Source organism: Oculina patagonica, chromosome 14 (assembly GCF_052425735.1).
Source record: "Oculina patagonica isolate OP01 chromosome 14, crgOcupat, whole genome shotgun sequence".
In the NCBI taxonomy this organism is placed as follows: Eukaryota; Metazoa; Cnidaria; class Anthozoa; order Scleractinia; family Oculinidae; genus Oculina; species Oculina patagonica.
In genome coordinates this window covers 12,432,787-12,449,360 of record NC_135771.1, presented here as the reverse complement: position 1 = coordinate 12,449,360, position 16,574 = coordinate 12,432,787, and the positions used below count along the sequence as shown (strand labels likewise).

General features: G+C 38.8%; 2 protein-coding genes across 5 annotated transcripts in view; both read right to left on the bottom strand.

The window, feature by feature from the left end:
• The window catches only part of LOC144637456 (hemicentin-1-like), a 211,294-nt gene that overhangs the window by 56,248 nt on the left and 138,472 nt on the right, over positions 1–16,574 (bottom strand). The window contains exons 4-6 of one of the 4 annotated variants that reach the window (XM_078496513.1): positions 2,660–2,998; positions 1,563–1,841; positions 83–364 (exon numbers count right to left, since the gene is read on the bottom strand). The exons of the other annotated variants lie outside the window; for them this stretch is intronic. Of the exons in view, the coding sequence (XP_078352639.1) occupies positions 83–364; positions 1,563–1,841; positions 2,660–2,998 (900 nt within the window). The remainder of the gene's footprint in view (positions 1–82; positions 365–1,562; positions 1,842–2,659; positions 2,999–16,574) is intronic. 4 annotated transcript variants of the gene reach the window in all.
• Positions 5,688–16,491, bottom strand: LOC144637475 (receptor-type tyrosine-protein phosphatase F-like). The gene is made up of 6 exons (XM_078496537.1): positions 15,723–16,491; positions 14,973–15,263; positions 13,027–13,129; positions 10,921–11,153; positions 7,173–7,406; positions 5,688–6,652 (listed from the first exon to the last, which is right to left on the bottom strand). Exons 1-6 carry the CDS (start codon positions 15,808–15,810, stop codon positions 6,585–6,587), a joined length of 1,017 nt encoding a protein of 338 aa, XP_078352663.1. The 5' UTR covers positions 15,811–16,491; the 3' UTR covers positions 5,688–6,584.

The following is a 16,574-nucleotide window of genomic DNA, read 5'->3' as shown; positions in this document are numbered from 1 at the left end:
GTTTCAAAATTTAAAAATCTCATCACTGTTCTTAATTACGTTAACAGTACGAGCGGTTTGGTTTTTACCACACTGTACTTACATAGGACATTCACTGTAGTAGCATTGGAGGTATCCGTTCCAACCCTGTTTTTTGCCACACATCGGTATTCTCCGCTGTCTGTCCTGCTTACATTCGTTATAGTCAACAGTTTATTGCCATCTGAAAAACTGATCCTTGAATTGTCACTTGTATTTATAGGAGATTCATTTCTCGTCCACGATATTGTCAGTTCTGGAGTCCCAGTAGCGTTACAATACATATTAATGTTTCCTCCTTCTCTTACAGTATCTCCTTGTGGATGAGTAGCGATCGCAGGATTCACTGTAAAACGCAACAATATTACATGAGAAATTTTAAAAAACGTCTTAGTAGTTTAAATATTCCTTTTTTGTTTCGTAATCCGCCCCACGAGCCATGGAAGTCCGCACATTGTAAAAAAATATATTAAAATAAATAAATAAAAGGAATGGTATTTCTGTACTTCGAATATTTACATTCAATATGGTCCTTTTGGTTGAAGTTCCACCATGGTATATTTTGGACCAAATTGTGTGATTTTAGGTTAATTTCAACGATACATTCTACCTATTAAATTTCCTTCATAGTCGAACCGTTTGAAGTTCCCCCAGGCGCTACCAAAAAAAGAGGATACTGGGTACTTGCTGGGCTCGGAAGCACCTAAGAAGGTCGGAGCTTGCCACAGTGCTGAAAGATCGACAAACCGACTCTGGTTGACTTATGTAATTACCATTGACACTGAAATGAAGAAACCTATCTTATTCCTGTCTTCCTACTATGTGCTGCCGTCATTGTTAGCTAAATAAATGTTCTAGGTTCTGTTTCGAAAAATATGATTTGAATTTAAAAAATGAACTTTAATTATTGTCGTTGTTACCTTCACATTAACCTGCCTTTTTTCCTAACAAACGGTCTTCAAAACGCACGAAATGCTGTCTCAGATAACCTATGTTTTCAAAATGTCCTGGGGAGGATAACCCCAGACCCCCCCATACGTTATCGCGCCTGCGGAGCTCACGATTTTGCGCTCCGACGCACCCCCCCCCCCCCCCATGCAAAATTCTGGTTACGGGCCTGGGATGTAATTTACAACATGTATTGGGAGTCTTCGAGAAAATCTTTTTGGAGGAAATAATGCTAAGTGTTTTTTTTCGTGCATCATCATCGTCGTCGTCGTCATTACAAACAAGGGCTTGCTATAGCTATACTCGCGGTTTTGGTCAAGGACAAAAGAGAAAAGGCTAAATCGTCTCATATCGTTTAAAATGCCCCCGATGACCTTAACTGCTGGTAATATTTCGTGTGTTTTTTGTTTTCAAACTTTCTAGGGGACAGCGTGGGAAAGTGAAAATCAGTTCACTGTGGTGTCAGATCTAATTCAGTTTCCCAAACAAGTGACTTCTTGTAATCTGCTTATTAGAAACGAACTGTCTAAACTTCAGAAATGAAAGATTTCCTCGTCTGTTGCAGTTACTTTAACCTTTCAACGCGTTGTACTTACGAACATCCAGTTTAGCAGGATGAGAGGTATCATTTCCAAGACTATTTTGCGCAACACATCTGTATTCTCCGCTGTCTGTCTTTCTTACATTCGTTATGGTCAACTGCTTTCTGTCTCCTGAAAAACCGACTCTTGAATTGCCACTCACATTCAAAGAAAATCCATTCCTGGTCCATGATATTATCGGGGCTGGATTTCCAACAGCGTTACAAGATAAAGTCACATTAACTCCCTCTGCTTTTGTCTCATCTTGTGGATGAAAAGTGATCTTAGGTATAGCTGAGAATACAAAAGTGGAGAGTGTAAAACGTGAAACCAGATGCAAAAATGTTTTCATTTTTATTTCATCCATCCATCCATCCATCCATCCATCCATCCATCCATCCATCCATCCATCCATCCATCCATCCATCCATCCATCCATCCATCCATCCATCCATCCATCCATCCATCCATCCATCCATCCATCCATCCATCCATCCATCCATCCATCCATCCATCCATCCATCCATCCATCCATCCATCCATCCATCCATCCATCCATCCATCCATCCATCCATCCATCCATCCATCCATCCATCCATCCATCCATCCATCCATCCATCCATCCATCCATCCTTTAATTGTGCAGTAATTCATATGAAGCCAGTTGGTATACTGACTCTGCGACTTGTAAGGTTTATGAAGCTGACATGACCCCGGGAAAAAGAGTTTGAATGGTGAATGGCAAGGTGTGCTTAAGGAAGGATCACCCTCTTCACTTCTAAACAGGCCCATACTGACTGGCAAAAAAAAAAAAAAAAAAAAAAAAAAAAAAAAAAAAAACACGGATTGTTTTCCCATCAGATTCACAAAAAAACATTCCACGTCGCATCACCATATTAACCTTTTTTTTGAACAAAACCCTATAAAACAAATACAGGCTCAAAATGTTCTCCATCCAAGCCTATTTGAGCACAATATGAAACCCCTCTTTATCACCAAAATGAAGTGCGTGTACTCATTCAAACTCAGCCACAACCTCGCGAAAATAAATAAACATAAAAAAAAATATTTACATTTTGTAAATAATGGTTTGCTCATCTTTTCGTACTTACACACTACTGAAATCTCCACTTGACTGCCAGCTCTTTCTCTGTTGCTGTTGCTTATTTTCAAAGTATACACTGTACTGTCCGTTCTATTCACTTTCAGAAATGTAATCGAAGTATATGTGTCTGTCACATTCACTAGTAAGCGACCACTGTACGCATGAGCTATCCAAGGTACTTTGTCACTAACATATTTCTCCACCGTGACAGGTGTGTCAGCATTTCCAAATACTAGCTGACGGAATGATCCACTTCCAAAGGTGTACGTCCACTCCAGAGTGATATTGTTACCTTCCGCAGTAAAGAATGGGTTTGGGGGCTCTTTTGTAAATGCTGGCGCACTGCCTGATGAAAAACGACAATGATTCTTTTATCAAACTGACAGCTTTATGTTTAATTTCTTTGATAAACAACATAAACGGTTACCTTTGCTTAAGGATTTGTTAGTCCTTTCTGCTTTTTAAGTGTTCGTTTTGCTCTTTACGCAACTGCAAATATTCTGCACACATATTACTCAGGGGCAGTTTTAAATATCGAAAAATCCAAAAATTAAAGTCCAATTCTGTTTCTTTGTCACGTCATCCCAAAGGTAACGGATATGAATTGGTAACAGAACAAAAGAAAGGGGACAGTAAAAACGTTCATTGACAGCTCAAAAGCTATACAAAAAAAACCTTCATTTATTGTTCTCTAAAATTGTTACAATTTAACTGAAAAAGTAAACACGGTACGTAGAAGAATTTGGTTAAATCAGGTGATTGAACTATTATAAATGAACCTGGTAGTGCGATGATCGATGATCTCCTTAAACATGTCCTTAAAAAAGTAAAACGCGTTAAACATCGATCACAAACTTTTCGTTTTCTTCCCTCTGTAATGATTTAGTGGCATAACCCTAGTATTTTTCTTTGGTTACATTCTTAGTGATTAAACATTTTTAAATTTAATATGCTGGCGTTAATGTCAAGAATTTCCGGGAAGGTAACTGACCTGCTCAAATTTACTCTCAAAACAAATCACTCTAGAACCATGCACTTTTCTGTTATCCCTAAACCTGATCAACTTCTGACACTGGACTGCGTTTACTTTACATGATCTGACTTAAAATTCCCTCGAATATCAAGAAGCAATCAATCCAGTAGTACAGCGGTGTAATCAACTTGCTTTTCTGAATACAGCCTAAACCTAATTGCTTGCTCGTGCTGGCTCATGAAATATATCAGTTTAAAGCTCACCTTTACTGGCAGAGTGTAGGCATAACATACAGATAATAAACAGTTCGTTCGCCACCTTCATACCCACGATGTATTTGGACTCCTTTCCGGAGTTTAACAGGGCTTCAGTGTTGATTTCTTATCGACAAGTCAAGCTGAAGTGCCAAAATTTTTTAATCCGAATGCGTAATATGACGAGCCTGACGCTTGGTATAGATTGCATTTCTAATTCTGGGTAATAATTTACTCTTTTCGGTCACGTATTTATTTTTTTAGTCACGCATTATTTAAAATATGTATTCTTTGCATGGCGCTAGACTTACCTTCGACAATTGGTATTTAATTAAGGGAGCAACGACTGGTAGAGAAATTCCTACGGCTGTACTTCAGGACCTCGTGCTTTTGTTATTTTCGTATCTTAAATTATATTACTAGCAAAACTCAGCAACAGGATAAAATGTATTTTTTTCTTTGTAATGGAAATTTGTCACGACTGTTGCTTTTATACACGAAGGCGAGTCCTTCATTAGCGCAAACGCATTATCTCTAACCATGGCTGAAACGCCTCCTGAAGTACTACAGACTAACAACTCCAAACACACGATGGACATGTGCCGTTATCCAAGATATGACTGAAAAAGGAAAGGTGACTCCAGCTATCCATAAAAAAAGGTCGACGGCGCGTAACTCATCAGGAAGTTGTACTCCAAAAATAAGGCAAGTTGTATATGATAGGCTGGATCAAAGATCGAATGATGTCCGAGAGAGTTACCAAATACCAAATACATTTCGTGGCCGCATGAAAGTGGGAACGAATGTGTAGAGGAAGTGAGTAAGCACTGTTCGTAGTCCTCCAAAAGCAATTTTCGTATACTAATCCGTCAGTTCAAAAAAGAAAGCGTCGCCGCATTATAAACTGAGGACCAGTAACTGCTGAAAGAAACGATCACAGCTAGTAGAGAACTCTCCATGCTCCTTGCACCCGCCAATCTGTCCATTGAAGGGGTGTACAAACCCGCAGATATACGCTGCTTTGTTGCCAATTTATGGATCTGCCTTTATTTCTGCATGACTAACATGCACTTTCTGCGGTAAAATTTCACTCCCGTGGTCAATAGACGAATCCCACAAGTTTGTTGTTTTTGCCGACTTTTAAGACTTGTTTATACAATGTGAACCTCAACACAGAGAGAGTCTGGAATTTAAGCAGGACAATTCCTAGCTGGTCAACTGCTAAAATTACTCATCCAAAGTCCGTGTTCGTTTTAAGGCCAAATCGGCCGCTCGGCAAGCCTGTCCCCCGCCTTACCCTTCTCCATTCATAAATCACTCTATCTCTTGGGGTCCTTATAGGTTCGGGAAGTCAGTCAAACGAACTCGCAAGGTACCTACACAACCTATGTCAAAACACGGTTTTGTCGTTAAAAAAAAATCACAGCCTTGAAAACGACCTTCCTGTTTACCGGCTAGGACGACATAAAACATAATCCACGTTCAGAATGGTCTTGTTTCCTCCGCAAAAGAGGACAAGCTACTCTGTCAATTCAAATCTAAACAAAGCCGTTAAGTTCAAGCTGATTTTTCAAATTACATTCTATAAATGTGCACGGATTGAATAAAAAGTTAGTTAATTGCTAAATTATGATACCAGCAGTTTCGGCTTCTATTTTTAATATTTTTATTCATATCAATACTTTTTAATCACTTACACAGGATAACAAGCAAAAAGGGAGGTGAAAATAACGTCTACAACACTTCCCTTGTGTATGAACACCTCTATTTCCTTCCCTTCTCTTTTTCCTTTTCTTTTTCCCTTCAAAATTATATGCCACGAAATTGGTATGATTATTTATTTGTACAGAAGAAAGACGATTTTACGGTGTCGTTATTCGTACAGTAAAACAAGAATGCTATCACACGCGCGAAATATTAATTTTTGTTACTGACTTTCTTTTATAGAGTTTATAGAGTTTTATTTAATTGCTTACGTCAATAAGAAAAATTTTGAGATGTTTTGGCGTGTAGTATCGCCGTTTGTTTTACTCGTTGGCTGTATATCGATTCGTTTTGTGGGCTCGGTAAAATACAGCATAGCCCGTAATAAAAATGTACAAATACACTGCTACACGCCATAACATGTAATATTCTTATTATCCATTGGATTCTACCTATCTTTAACGCAAGAACCTTTATAAAGACAATGGAGTAAAAGAACTTTAGAGATCGTTTGGAAACATGAGCAAGATAGGTCGATGGTCTCCTTTAAAGAACTGTCGAACAAATATGCACATGTTGGTTAAAAGTTGCTAATAGCCTGTTACTGCATGTGATTATTTGGTCAGCGTTTCGTACTTGTTAACCTTTTTATAATTTTGTTTAATTTATAATTAGCGAGTCTTTATGTAAGTGTGTCTTTGCCTAGTTTGTTTATAAGGATACCAATGTATCTAGCAATATCAATCTAGTCAATACATGGATGTACCGCAGCTACCACGTGCAACATATATTTATTTACTTGTCTTCCCGCTCACTTTTCTGATAAAACTCAACATTTGAAGAAAAAGTAATGGCCTGGGGGTATTTTGGCAACACAGTTAACAACATTATCATATTATACAGTCTGGCCAATACACCTCATTGGCTACATCGTATTATAATAAGTGGTCGAGCCGTCATTTACTGGCTTGATACCATAAGTCGATTCCCTTAATGTTTAATTAGCCGAACATCTCATAACTTTCCTGTCTGGAAGCATATTCGGCATTCCTTGGGCTTATCTTGTTCTCTGGAGGAAGAAAAGAGAGAAGAAAAGTATTTACTAACTACTGCATTTTTTTTTTTCTTTTTTACGTTTTCTGAGTTATGTGGGAGGCTGGTGGCCTAATGGTTAGTACGTTGCACCCCGGATCATGTGGCCCCTGTGCGAACCCTAGTTTGGGCACTGCATTCTGTTTTTGGACAATACACGTTACTCTCATAGTGTCTTTCTCTACCCAGATGTATAAATGGGTGCCGGCGAAGTTTTATAATGTTGGGGATAATTCTGCGATAGACTAGCATCCATCCAGTGGAGACTAAAAACATTTCCTAGTTGCTTCATGTCACTGAAGCCGGGATAACCTTCGGCTTGATAGGCCATTTGACTCATACGCAGACTTACTCTTTTGTGTCTTAACCATTTTACCTCTTTTACTGTCTTTATCTTTTTGGTCATACTCTCTTCAACTATCTCCTTTACAACATATCGATTTGCTAATGTTATATTAGAAAATTACTGAACACTAAAATATTAAAGTAGAACGCACCATTATGGTTTCGACGCCACATTTTAATTCCACCAACCAGGATCAGCGCAGCAAGAAGCCCTACAACTATTGATAATGCCATGAGAGCTGTTGGGAACTTGTCTTTTATAACCTTCTTTGTGGTAAACTTTAGGAAGCCCTCGTTTTCGTAATTTCCGTATTGGTCAAAAGACCGCTGAAAGACAGCATACTTGGTGTTCTCATCAAGCTTTCCATTGAGATAAGCGATGAAGGCTAAAAAAAGACAAGAAAAGACACAAAGACAAAAATACGATTTCCATTTCAGCTGTTTCATGAATTTCTTATTTATATCACTTAATTCCTGCTTGCTATATAACTTTGTAACTGTAGCGAGTTTCTGATGCTTGGGATTGGCTTTATCAATCCAATATAATAGATACTAGAACCTCAAAAAGACAACATGTACAATGTCAATTTCTGTTGGCGCCGAAGTCAAAAAAGAAAACAAAAACAAACACTGAACAGACAAGACAGACAGATAGACAGACAGACAGACAGACAGACAGACAAAAAACAAACAAACAATTAAAAAGTAATGATTGTGGAAAACAAATAAATTCATAATTGAATTTATCAAAGGAATGATGGTGTGACATTAAAATTTAAGGAGGGAATCCCATTTACAAAGCTTAACCTGGCTCAAAATAAGCTAGAAAACTACAACAACAGCTATAACAGCTGGAGAAAATTGAAGCCCAAGAATACGATAAATAACATGTTCAAGCTTGTTTGAATTTATGCTAATATCTATAATCAAATGATCTAATTCATTAAAGTCTGTTCTGATCGTTTCGTAATTATAATCGATCTGGGAGAAAGATCGCTCTAAAAAGTTATTCTTTGTCGCGTACTCGCGTACTATCCGAAATATCCCATTATAAATTTGAGGTTTTTTAAATATCTTCTTTCGAGAAGCTTATTTAAGTGCTACCGACTGGATTTTCGGTCAACTCCGTCGCTTACCTGCATTTCCCTTTGGTTTTAGGGTCCTATACATCTACACTCACGGACTGCATCTCCTGTACTCGTCACATCCCAACTTAGAGCCAATTATCCTCACTTTTTTTTTCATATATTTTAGTGGGATTCTACCAGTCTCTCTCCCCGCTCCCTTCTCCCTAAAACAAATTCTCACTCTCAGCTCTTCTTCTTCGTTCCGCTGTCCTGTCGCTTCTTGGGTGTGTCGCGATCTATGCGGCTGTTTTGGGGGTCCTCGACTTGTCTGTACTACCTGGTTTGTGTCTGTCTTTCTGTTTTTCACATAAATACTCGCCACTACGCGCTACTCATTCAAACATACTCATTCTGCTGGTTGGCATCATTGCGCTACCTTTCCCTCCCTCTCCCCTCCTCCACTTCCCTCTCCTTCTCCCGTCTTCTTCTCTTCTTTTTCTGCGGCATTCACATCTCCTCACTCTTTGTCCTCCTCTTTCTTCCTCCTTTGGTGCGGGGGGGAAGGTTTTATACGGGTGTTGGGTGGGGGTAGGGGGGGGGGGGGGTTAGGGGATCAAGGATTATTTTGTCATTGATCTTATTGTCCCACAAAGTGACTGACAGATTACAGAATTGCAGAAGTAATCGTTACCTTAAGGTTGCTATTTTTAGCGGCTACTTATTTAAGCCATTTTTCTGAGCAGATTTAGTGTCTATTTAATTTAGCGATCTAGTGTGTTTTTTTAGGCGGCCCTTGTGTGGGAAATGGTCTAGGCCTCTCTTCGAAGCAAAACTGTGGCAGCTACAATTCTTTTGCTGAACTTGGACTAGCTGTTCCTGTTCCAAGTGAGGAGGGCTCTTTGTGGTCCTGTGAGCTTGTCCAGGAATGTAGCTGATGCGGGACATATCTCTTTTTCTCTTCAACTATTAAAGTGGCGGATCAGGGGAGAAGCATTGGGCCCTGGTCCCCATTATTTTTAGGCTAAACCGAGACCCACGGGACAGAAAATCATCTTAAGAGCTAATTTCAGTCAGGATGATTGGGGCCCCCACCTACCTAAAGGTCTGGATCCGCCACTGTTTAGTACACATACTAGCTCTAATAAATTGTCCAATACTAAGTGTCGTCGTACTCGTGCATTTACTTTTTATAACCTCGAGTGACTTCTGTACGCATCTCCAAGCTACGTGAGATACGACAAAATGTGCAAATTTCACTTTGTGGCCCTTGCATTTCCCATTCCTACAATAAGGCAAGGGGCAAACCTTCAAATACTGAGAAGTGGAGACAGGAAATGATTTCCGACAATTTTTTTCTGCAGGTTGGTCCTTTTCTTCTCTCTACTACAAGGTTTTTTGTCGCTGTTTTTTTTTTTTTTTTAAGTAACCTCTCTTCCTTCTTCCACCTCAGTATCTGAGGGCTGGGGCACGCTGAGGGCCAACCCTTAGCTAGTTCCCGCTGCTGTCAGTACAACATACCTCAGGGTGCAATTTTAACGGCTTCTTTGTTGGCGGTGCACGAAATTGCTAATTTATTGCTAATTTTTTTTAATTTTCTCCCTCCCCCTCCCCAGGAAATATGTCGACATCAAAATTCTTTTAAGTGGATATCAAACTTTTTCTTTCTACTGCCGTCTGGTGATTCTGTTCTTTTACTGAAATTTATTTCATCTTACTTTTCTTTATGAATACTGGTTTAACTGGGTATCTTTTTTTCTAGGGCCTGCTGGTTTTTTTTTTTAAAACCCCCTACCCCCCCCCCCCCTACACCCACCCAACACCCGTATAACCTTCCCTTTCCCCGCTTCCAGGATGGATTTGATTTTGGTCTGGGGTCGGTGGTCGAGATTGGTTGTGTGCCGCAGTAAAGACAGAGAACCTGTGTAAAAATTGCAAGGGAGAAAGGCAAACAGCTTGGGAACAGTGGAGCGAAGGGGAGAGCGTGACGACGGCTGACACGGCTGTGGAGTTCGCCTTCGTGTGTTGGTATTTGCTCCCAGCCGAGATAGTTTTTTTTTGACATGTATGGTAAGCTGCTGCTGGTGGTATAGTATCTTTTGCTTTATAGCCAGAGTGTTTTTTTTTTATTGTTATTAAGGAGAACTTCGGGAACAGTTGAATTTCCGCCTCTAATTTGGCTGATTACAAGAACAGAAGGGCTTTTTTCCGTGCGGTCGGTACGAAATACCTTTGATTTTCGGTCTTCCTTCTTTAATTTTTATATAAAAGTAATAATAAGTAGGTGACTTTGTAATAGCTGGAAAATAAAAAATTAATCGTATTTGCGGACCGTGACATTTTTGTAGTCATACATGAAATTCACTATGCGTTTACTTCTCTCACGGGTGGTTTTTCACCGCGTTTTTTTACAGTAATAGTGTTACGCCGATCTATTTTTTTTCTTTCGTGTACCAGGATTTTCTTATTTTTCATGTTACATGCTCAAATAATTTCGGGCTTTAAAGATTGTTTATTGCATCGTTTTGCAATATTTTAGTTATTGTGCCCATACCTGCCAAAGATAAATTTTCGTTCCTTCCGTACGAGTGTTTTCAAAAATTACAAATTTTATGGCGGCGGGGACGCGAAAACGGCCTTTTAACCTTTTGCCGATTTTCTCAAATATAAAAACCCTTTGAAAATTTTAAATGTCATTTTCGTAAATAGTTCACCAAAGGGTTTCTTTTGACTGAATATGAAGAAATGCAAATTCGGGGTTTTGAAATTTTTTTTCTCGAAAATTCCAGTCGGTAGCACTTAAATGTTTACTGCATAAACATCAGAGTCAACTCACATGAGGAGTCTCTCCGTTTTCGTTTAGCGTCAGTCACACCATCTCTTGAATAGTACTTTCCATCTCCAACAGGAAACGTTGTCCTTGCCTTATCATTGGCAAACTCAGCCGTTATATAGGGTTCCCCTTCTATTTGGTTATCGTAATTTCGCGTGGCGTTGACATATTTTTCATTCGATGATTTTCCTAGAGGCTGGCCTTCTTTTAATTGTATGACAATCATTTGATAATGGCTAAAAGAGTTAAACAACACAGTGAATTACAAGAAATCAGAAGATAATAACTTTTTTTTCTTTTCGGCGTCCAAGAATTACAAGGGATTAAGTTACTGATTCTTTAGTTCGCCTATATTAACCGACAAACTAAATATATTTTAAGCAAATGAAGGATCATCGCAGTAATGTACTCAACTTTTAAAAGCACATTGAGTACATTACTGCGATGATCCTTCATTTGCTTAAAATGTATATCCGCAGTACAAATATATGAATTTCATATATTCATTTCATATCTTCTCCATCCACGGGTATAATTATTACGAACTCACAAGTGACCAGCTCCCAGTTGGCTTGATACCTCAGTTGGTTAGAGCGCTGCACTAGTATCGCAGAGGTCATGGGTTCGATTCCCGTTCAAGCCTGAATTGTTTTTTTCACGCTTGCTTTTCTCAACTGCTTAAGTTAAGTACATTACTGCGATGATCCTTCATTTGCTTTAAATGTATATCCGCAGTACAAATATATGAATTTCATATATTCATTTCATAAAATAAATATAGTTAGGTGCATCATTAAATAAAAATAATCGACTAAGGTAATCAGAGCGTCAATAAATAAAGGATAATACATGGTTGCGCGGGTATATGAAATTTATCTTCGAGTGTTGAAATCGATATCTCACGAGTGCCGAGCGCAATTTTGTTTGTTATATAAATAGAGGATATTACATGTTGCGCGGAGATATGAAATATGTTCAATCTTCTCCCCTCGCTGCCCGTTCGGTGCCGAGGATAATTCTCCACACTGTTCTCCTCGTGAGCCGGATCGAGATATGTGTCTGAGGTCGTGTCGAGGGGTCGGCCGGCGGGAGATCCGAGAGTGATATGACTGCTCATTGGTTGACGTGGTACTGCGATGAGTGATGTGTGGATCCATGCTCTCTCACTCATTCTAAAAAAACCTACTTATTATGATGACCTCTATGATGTTTTGGACGATTTTCCGATCAACTTTGGTTCAATCAGCTTTGAAACAGGGCAAACTTGTCAGAAAACGTTTCGAAATCGATATCTTCAAGTGTGAAGATATAATTTCTTCCTTCGAAAGATTACCTGGTATTTCATTGATGTTTATTTAATAACTTAAATCAATTACTGCTCCATCGCCGGTGCAATTTTAAAAAGTATTGTATTGGGCATTTCCCGGGAATTTTACATTGTTGCCACCTCATGCTGAAAAATTCTTATCATTCGAATAACTTCGAGACTAAAAAATGTTCTAGACATAAGGCAAAAAAAGGAAAATATCAATCTGGAGAATCCGGGTATCGATCGATCCCGGTACTTCCCGCATGCAAAGCGGGCGCTCTACCATTTGAGCTAATTCCCCCGGTATGATTTCGAGAGGAGATAATTAAATTATTACCCATTTTCTTAATTGCAATAATTTACTTGACGTTTCATGAAATAAATTAAAAGTTTCCTGAGCTCCGCTCAAAAGCTGAGTGCAATGGATTACAGCAACAGTAAAAAAGATACATTTGATTCGTATATATAATTATATACTTTTAATTTATTTATTCGTATACATTTATTTATTTATTTTTTACTTTTTATTGGTTTGTAAAGCATTAACGTTAGTTAATTCCTTTTTCAACCGGAAAATGAAGCCGTTGGGTCCTAAATCAGGATCCCCTTCTTTTTGTCCTTCCCACTTTCTGCGTATCACGATAACTTTTTTTTCAGATTTGAATTGTCATTTTAATAGCCAAGCTTACACGACTTACACAAGACCGTACTTTGGGATTACTGGCGCTTGGTCTTATTTTCAGCCCGGTTCTCGCTGCGCTTGGACTGTACTGTCCACACATAAGATGTATAATACTGACCTGACTGATTTTCCTTCACTTAACTCTTGTTTCTTTACAAACGGGACAACCACTTCTGTTGTTCCAATGTCATCACTAGAAGGAGGCCAAAGCTCGAGCGGATCTAAACAAACCGAATGCCACATTAATAATAAATGCTTCTGAATTCATCCTTTACTTTTAAAGCGTAAATCATGTAACAATTTTGTACGGAATAAAAACTGAGTGAAACATTCGTCTGCACTCGTTGCCGTCTATGCATGTCTATGAGATATTCCATCTATAGCTTCTTCGAGTTTCACTACTTGACTTTTGGTAAACGCTCATTTTTAATTTTTTTGTTAATCAAGCCTTTAATCTTAAATCTGTGTGATGTATGTATTATGGGCTACACAGCCCAACATGGTCGTCATCAGGATTACATATAATTCAAGATTTAACGATTGAAAACATTTCATTCAAGATCATTAAACATTTTACTTAATATACATCATATAATACGCAATTTTCCGAACAATCTATAAGTGCTCAGGCAAATAATTCGACCGCCTTAACCTTGAGCTACTGTTTGTAAAGAATCCTCAATTCTCATTAAATTGCAAAACATGGAATCTCTTCCTTTGACAGAACATCTAAATATTGTGTATTATTCGGTTATCAACGAACAACTGTTCTATTTCGTTTTCACTTTGGCCCTATATTCAGACCGGGCTTTTTTGGACCTTCTCTCACAATGAAACTAATAGGATGTATAGTATGTCCAAACATCTTTCTTTTGGTATACGTCCTGTGGGATGATGACGTCACATCACGTGACAATTTCATCATGATGTCAAAGCAGCTGCCATCTTGGATCCGCCATCTTGGATTTCAAGATTTTTCTAAAATGCTAGAAAACCGCCCACAATTACTGCAAAGTTGCACAAAATCAATAAAAATGTGCTTAAATACCGTAAAAAGGTAAAAATAATTCCATTAAAGTTAATTCCAAACGTGAAAATTACAAATTTGGGAAAACATGCCTGTCAAAATGCCGTTGCCATGGTAATGTCAAGTTCCTGACACAACATCCAACCCTACCAAATTGTTGCCAGATAATTTTAGAAAAACTCAGAAAGTTTGGCAGCGTTTGTTTGAATCTTGAAAAAGTTATCAGGGTTCAAAGTCAGCGCGGGCCTCAAACCCCCCCCCCCCCCCTCCGGTCTGAAAAGGGTTAAGTTGATGGTAATGACGTCCTGTAAACGTTTGAACGGCGTTGGTGCTTATAGTTCTTACCTTCATTACCCTTAACAGTTCTTAAAGTTAAATGCTTTTAAGGGAACTGTTGCCAAGGGTAGTTATAGTTGTTTCTCAAACGTCATTTTTTCAGGTTTAATCGAAACATTTTTAATGAGGCGCTGGATGTTTGCTTTTTCTCTCTTAAGGGAATAAAGAACACCGGAAATAAAAATCGATTTATATTAAGAGAAAATCGGAAAAGAAGAGCTATTTCTCCGAAGAACGTAGAGTAGACATGATGAACATTTGCGAAGCCATTATTTTGCGTAATGCATGCCCATATGCGTTATGACTATTTGCGTGATGCCTATTTGTGTTCTGCCTGTTTGTGTGATGCCTTATTGCGTTATGCTACTAACAGAATCACCTTGTTCCATTTTGTTTTGGATTTATGCATCTGTGATTTCATGATTTTCCTTGAATTACTCAGTGTTGAATTTTGTCGTTGATATACTTTCATAAAAAAAATGCAAAGCTGAGCGCTCACGTTTACCTACACATGCATGTAAATGAAAAGGTTATGAACAATACGTACATTTAAAGAGAACTAGTGCCGGCACTTACAGGTAAGGCATTAAAAGCTAAATCATGAAAGAATATGAAAGGTAAATATTAACATAAAGGATACGAAAGTGTTCCGGGCTATTAAGGCTGTTTATAGTACCAATAGTTTTTAATATTTCCCTTACCGTCAGTTTTCGTATATTTAGGATCGCTTGCTGGACCATTGCCCTTCACTGTCGCAGCTAAAACTCGAATTGAATATAAAGAGGACTGTCGGAGCCCATTTACAACCACTTTTAAGGGAGATACTGGTGCGTACTGTTCGCTTGTCTCCTTTCCTTTCTCGTCCTTGTAGAGAATGACGTACTTAGTAATAATACCATGTCTAAACTCTCGAGGAACCGGCTCCCATTTTACCTGGATGCTCGTGCTGCTCAGTGCCTTCACAGAGGTTAATGTAGGAGCCTTGGAAGGTTCTGGAATAAAAAGAGTATTGGTCGAATCTTCATAGGTTTCATATTATTTAACAGAAAAGTGGTTTTTTAGAAGATACGTTTAGGCTCACCTCAGGGTTATTATCAGGGTCGTAACAAGATGTGTATGATCAAGGATCAGGATCACGGTATTTGGAATCGCAGTGATTGGATCATGGTTCAGAAACGAAATCCTAATTCGAAGTTCTATCGTTATGAATCAGGTATCTTGAGTAACGGAGCTTTTGAGGTTTGGGATTCAAAACAACGGATGGAAATCGAAATAATCTAATAAATAACGACTAGTTGTTAGGTGTGTTAAGAACGAATAATAAAAATTATTATTCGATCCCAACGTTTTATTCTGCTTTCAATAACCACAGTAACTAACCACAGGTTCTCTTACACCATAAATTGTTGCAAAGACCATGAATTCAACTAAAACATTCTGCGTTTACTTACTGTCTTGGTCCGTCCTGATAGTAATAGGAACACTGCGTGGTCCATCACCTTTCGCAGTAGCAGCAAACACCTGTATGCCGTATTCCATATACTTCTTCAGATTCGTAAGCTCAACTTGACGTGCACGAGGGTCCAATGTCTCCTCCACTTCTGCGCCTGTCTTTGATAGTTTGTAAACGACGTCGTAACTAACAATGTCACCGTGCTGTTGATCTACTGACACTTCACCCCACTTGACTAAGATACTAGTTGAGCTAGTATTATGTCCGCTCACATTCTGAGGAGCAGCACCCGGTACTAAACAAAGGAGACATTAAAAAAATGGGGTACCGCGGTTAATCACTGTTACAACAAATTAAACACAACGTGCTCCAGAAAATCTAGTGATTGCGTTCCTTATTAAGTGTTAAGCCCTGGCCAACTTGCGTCTACTTGCGTCTCCGTTTGCCAGGAATTGCGCTCACTTGCGTTGACTTGCGTTCACTTTGGTCGGAATCAAATTTGCACGCAAGTCAACGCAAGTTCTCCACTGTTTGGCCACCCGACGCAAGTCAACACAATTTTTGCAGTTTACTTCAAATATTGAATTGCAGCGCGTAGCATTTTACATGGCTTTTTTTTTTTTGCAAACTTGCGTGTACTTGCGACTAGCTAATCTTGCGTGTCCGTTTGGCCACCCAACGCAAGTCTGTACGCAAGTTCAACTTGCGACTACTTGTGTCGACTTGCGTTAGCGTTTGGCCAGTGCATTATGCCATTAGGTGTACAAGTTTAAGTCTGACATATCGTCCTGCTGAGATTGACAGCTACTATATAAGCCTTCAAAAGTAAATGTATAAAGTGATACATAAG

Coding starts and splice junctions, on each gene's coding strand:
- LOC144637475 (XM_078496537.1), bottom strand. CDS start 15,810: ATGGAATACGGCATACAGGTGTTTGCTGCTACTGCGAAAGGTGATGGA. Junction 13,130..14,972: donor TAAATATACGAAAACTGACG/GTAAGGGAAATA, acceptor CGGTTTGTTTAG/ATCCGCTCGAGCTTTGGCCT. Junction 6,653..7,172: donor GTGGCGTCGAAACCATAATG/GTGCGTTCTACT, acceptor TTCTTCCTCCAG/AGAACAAGATAAGCCCAAGG.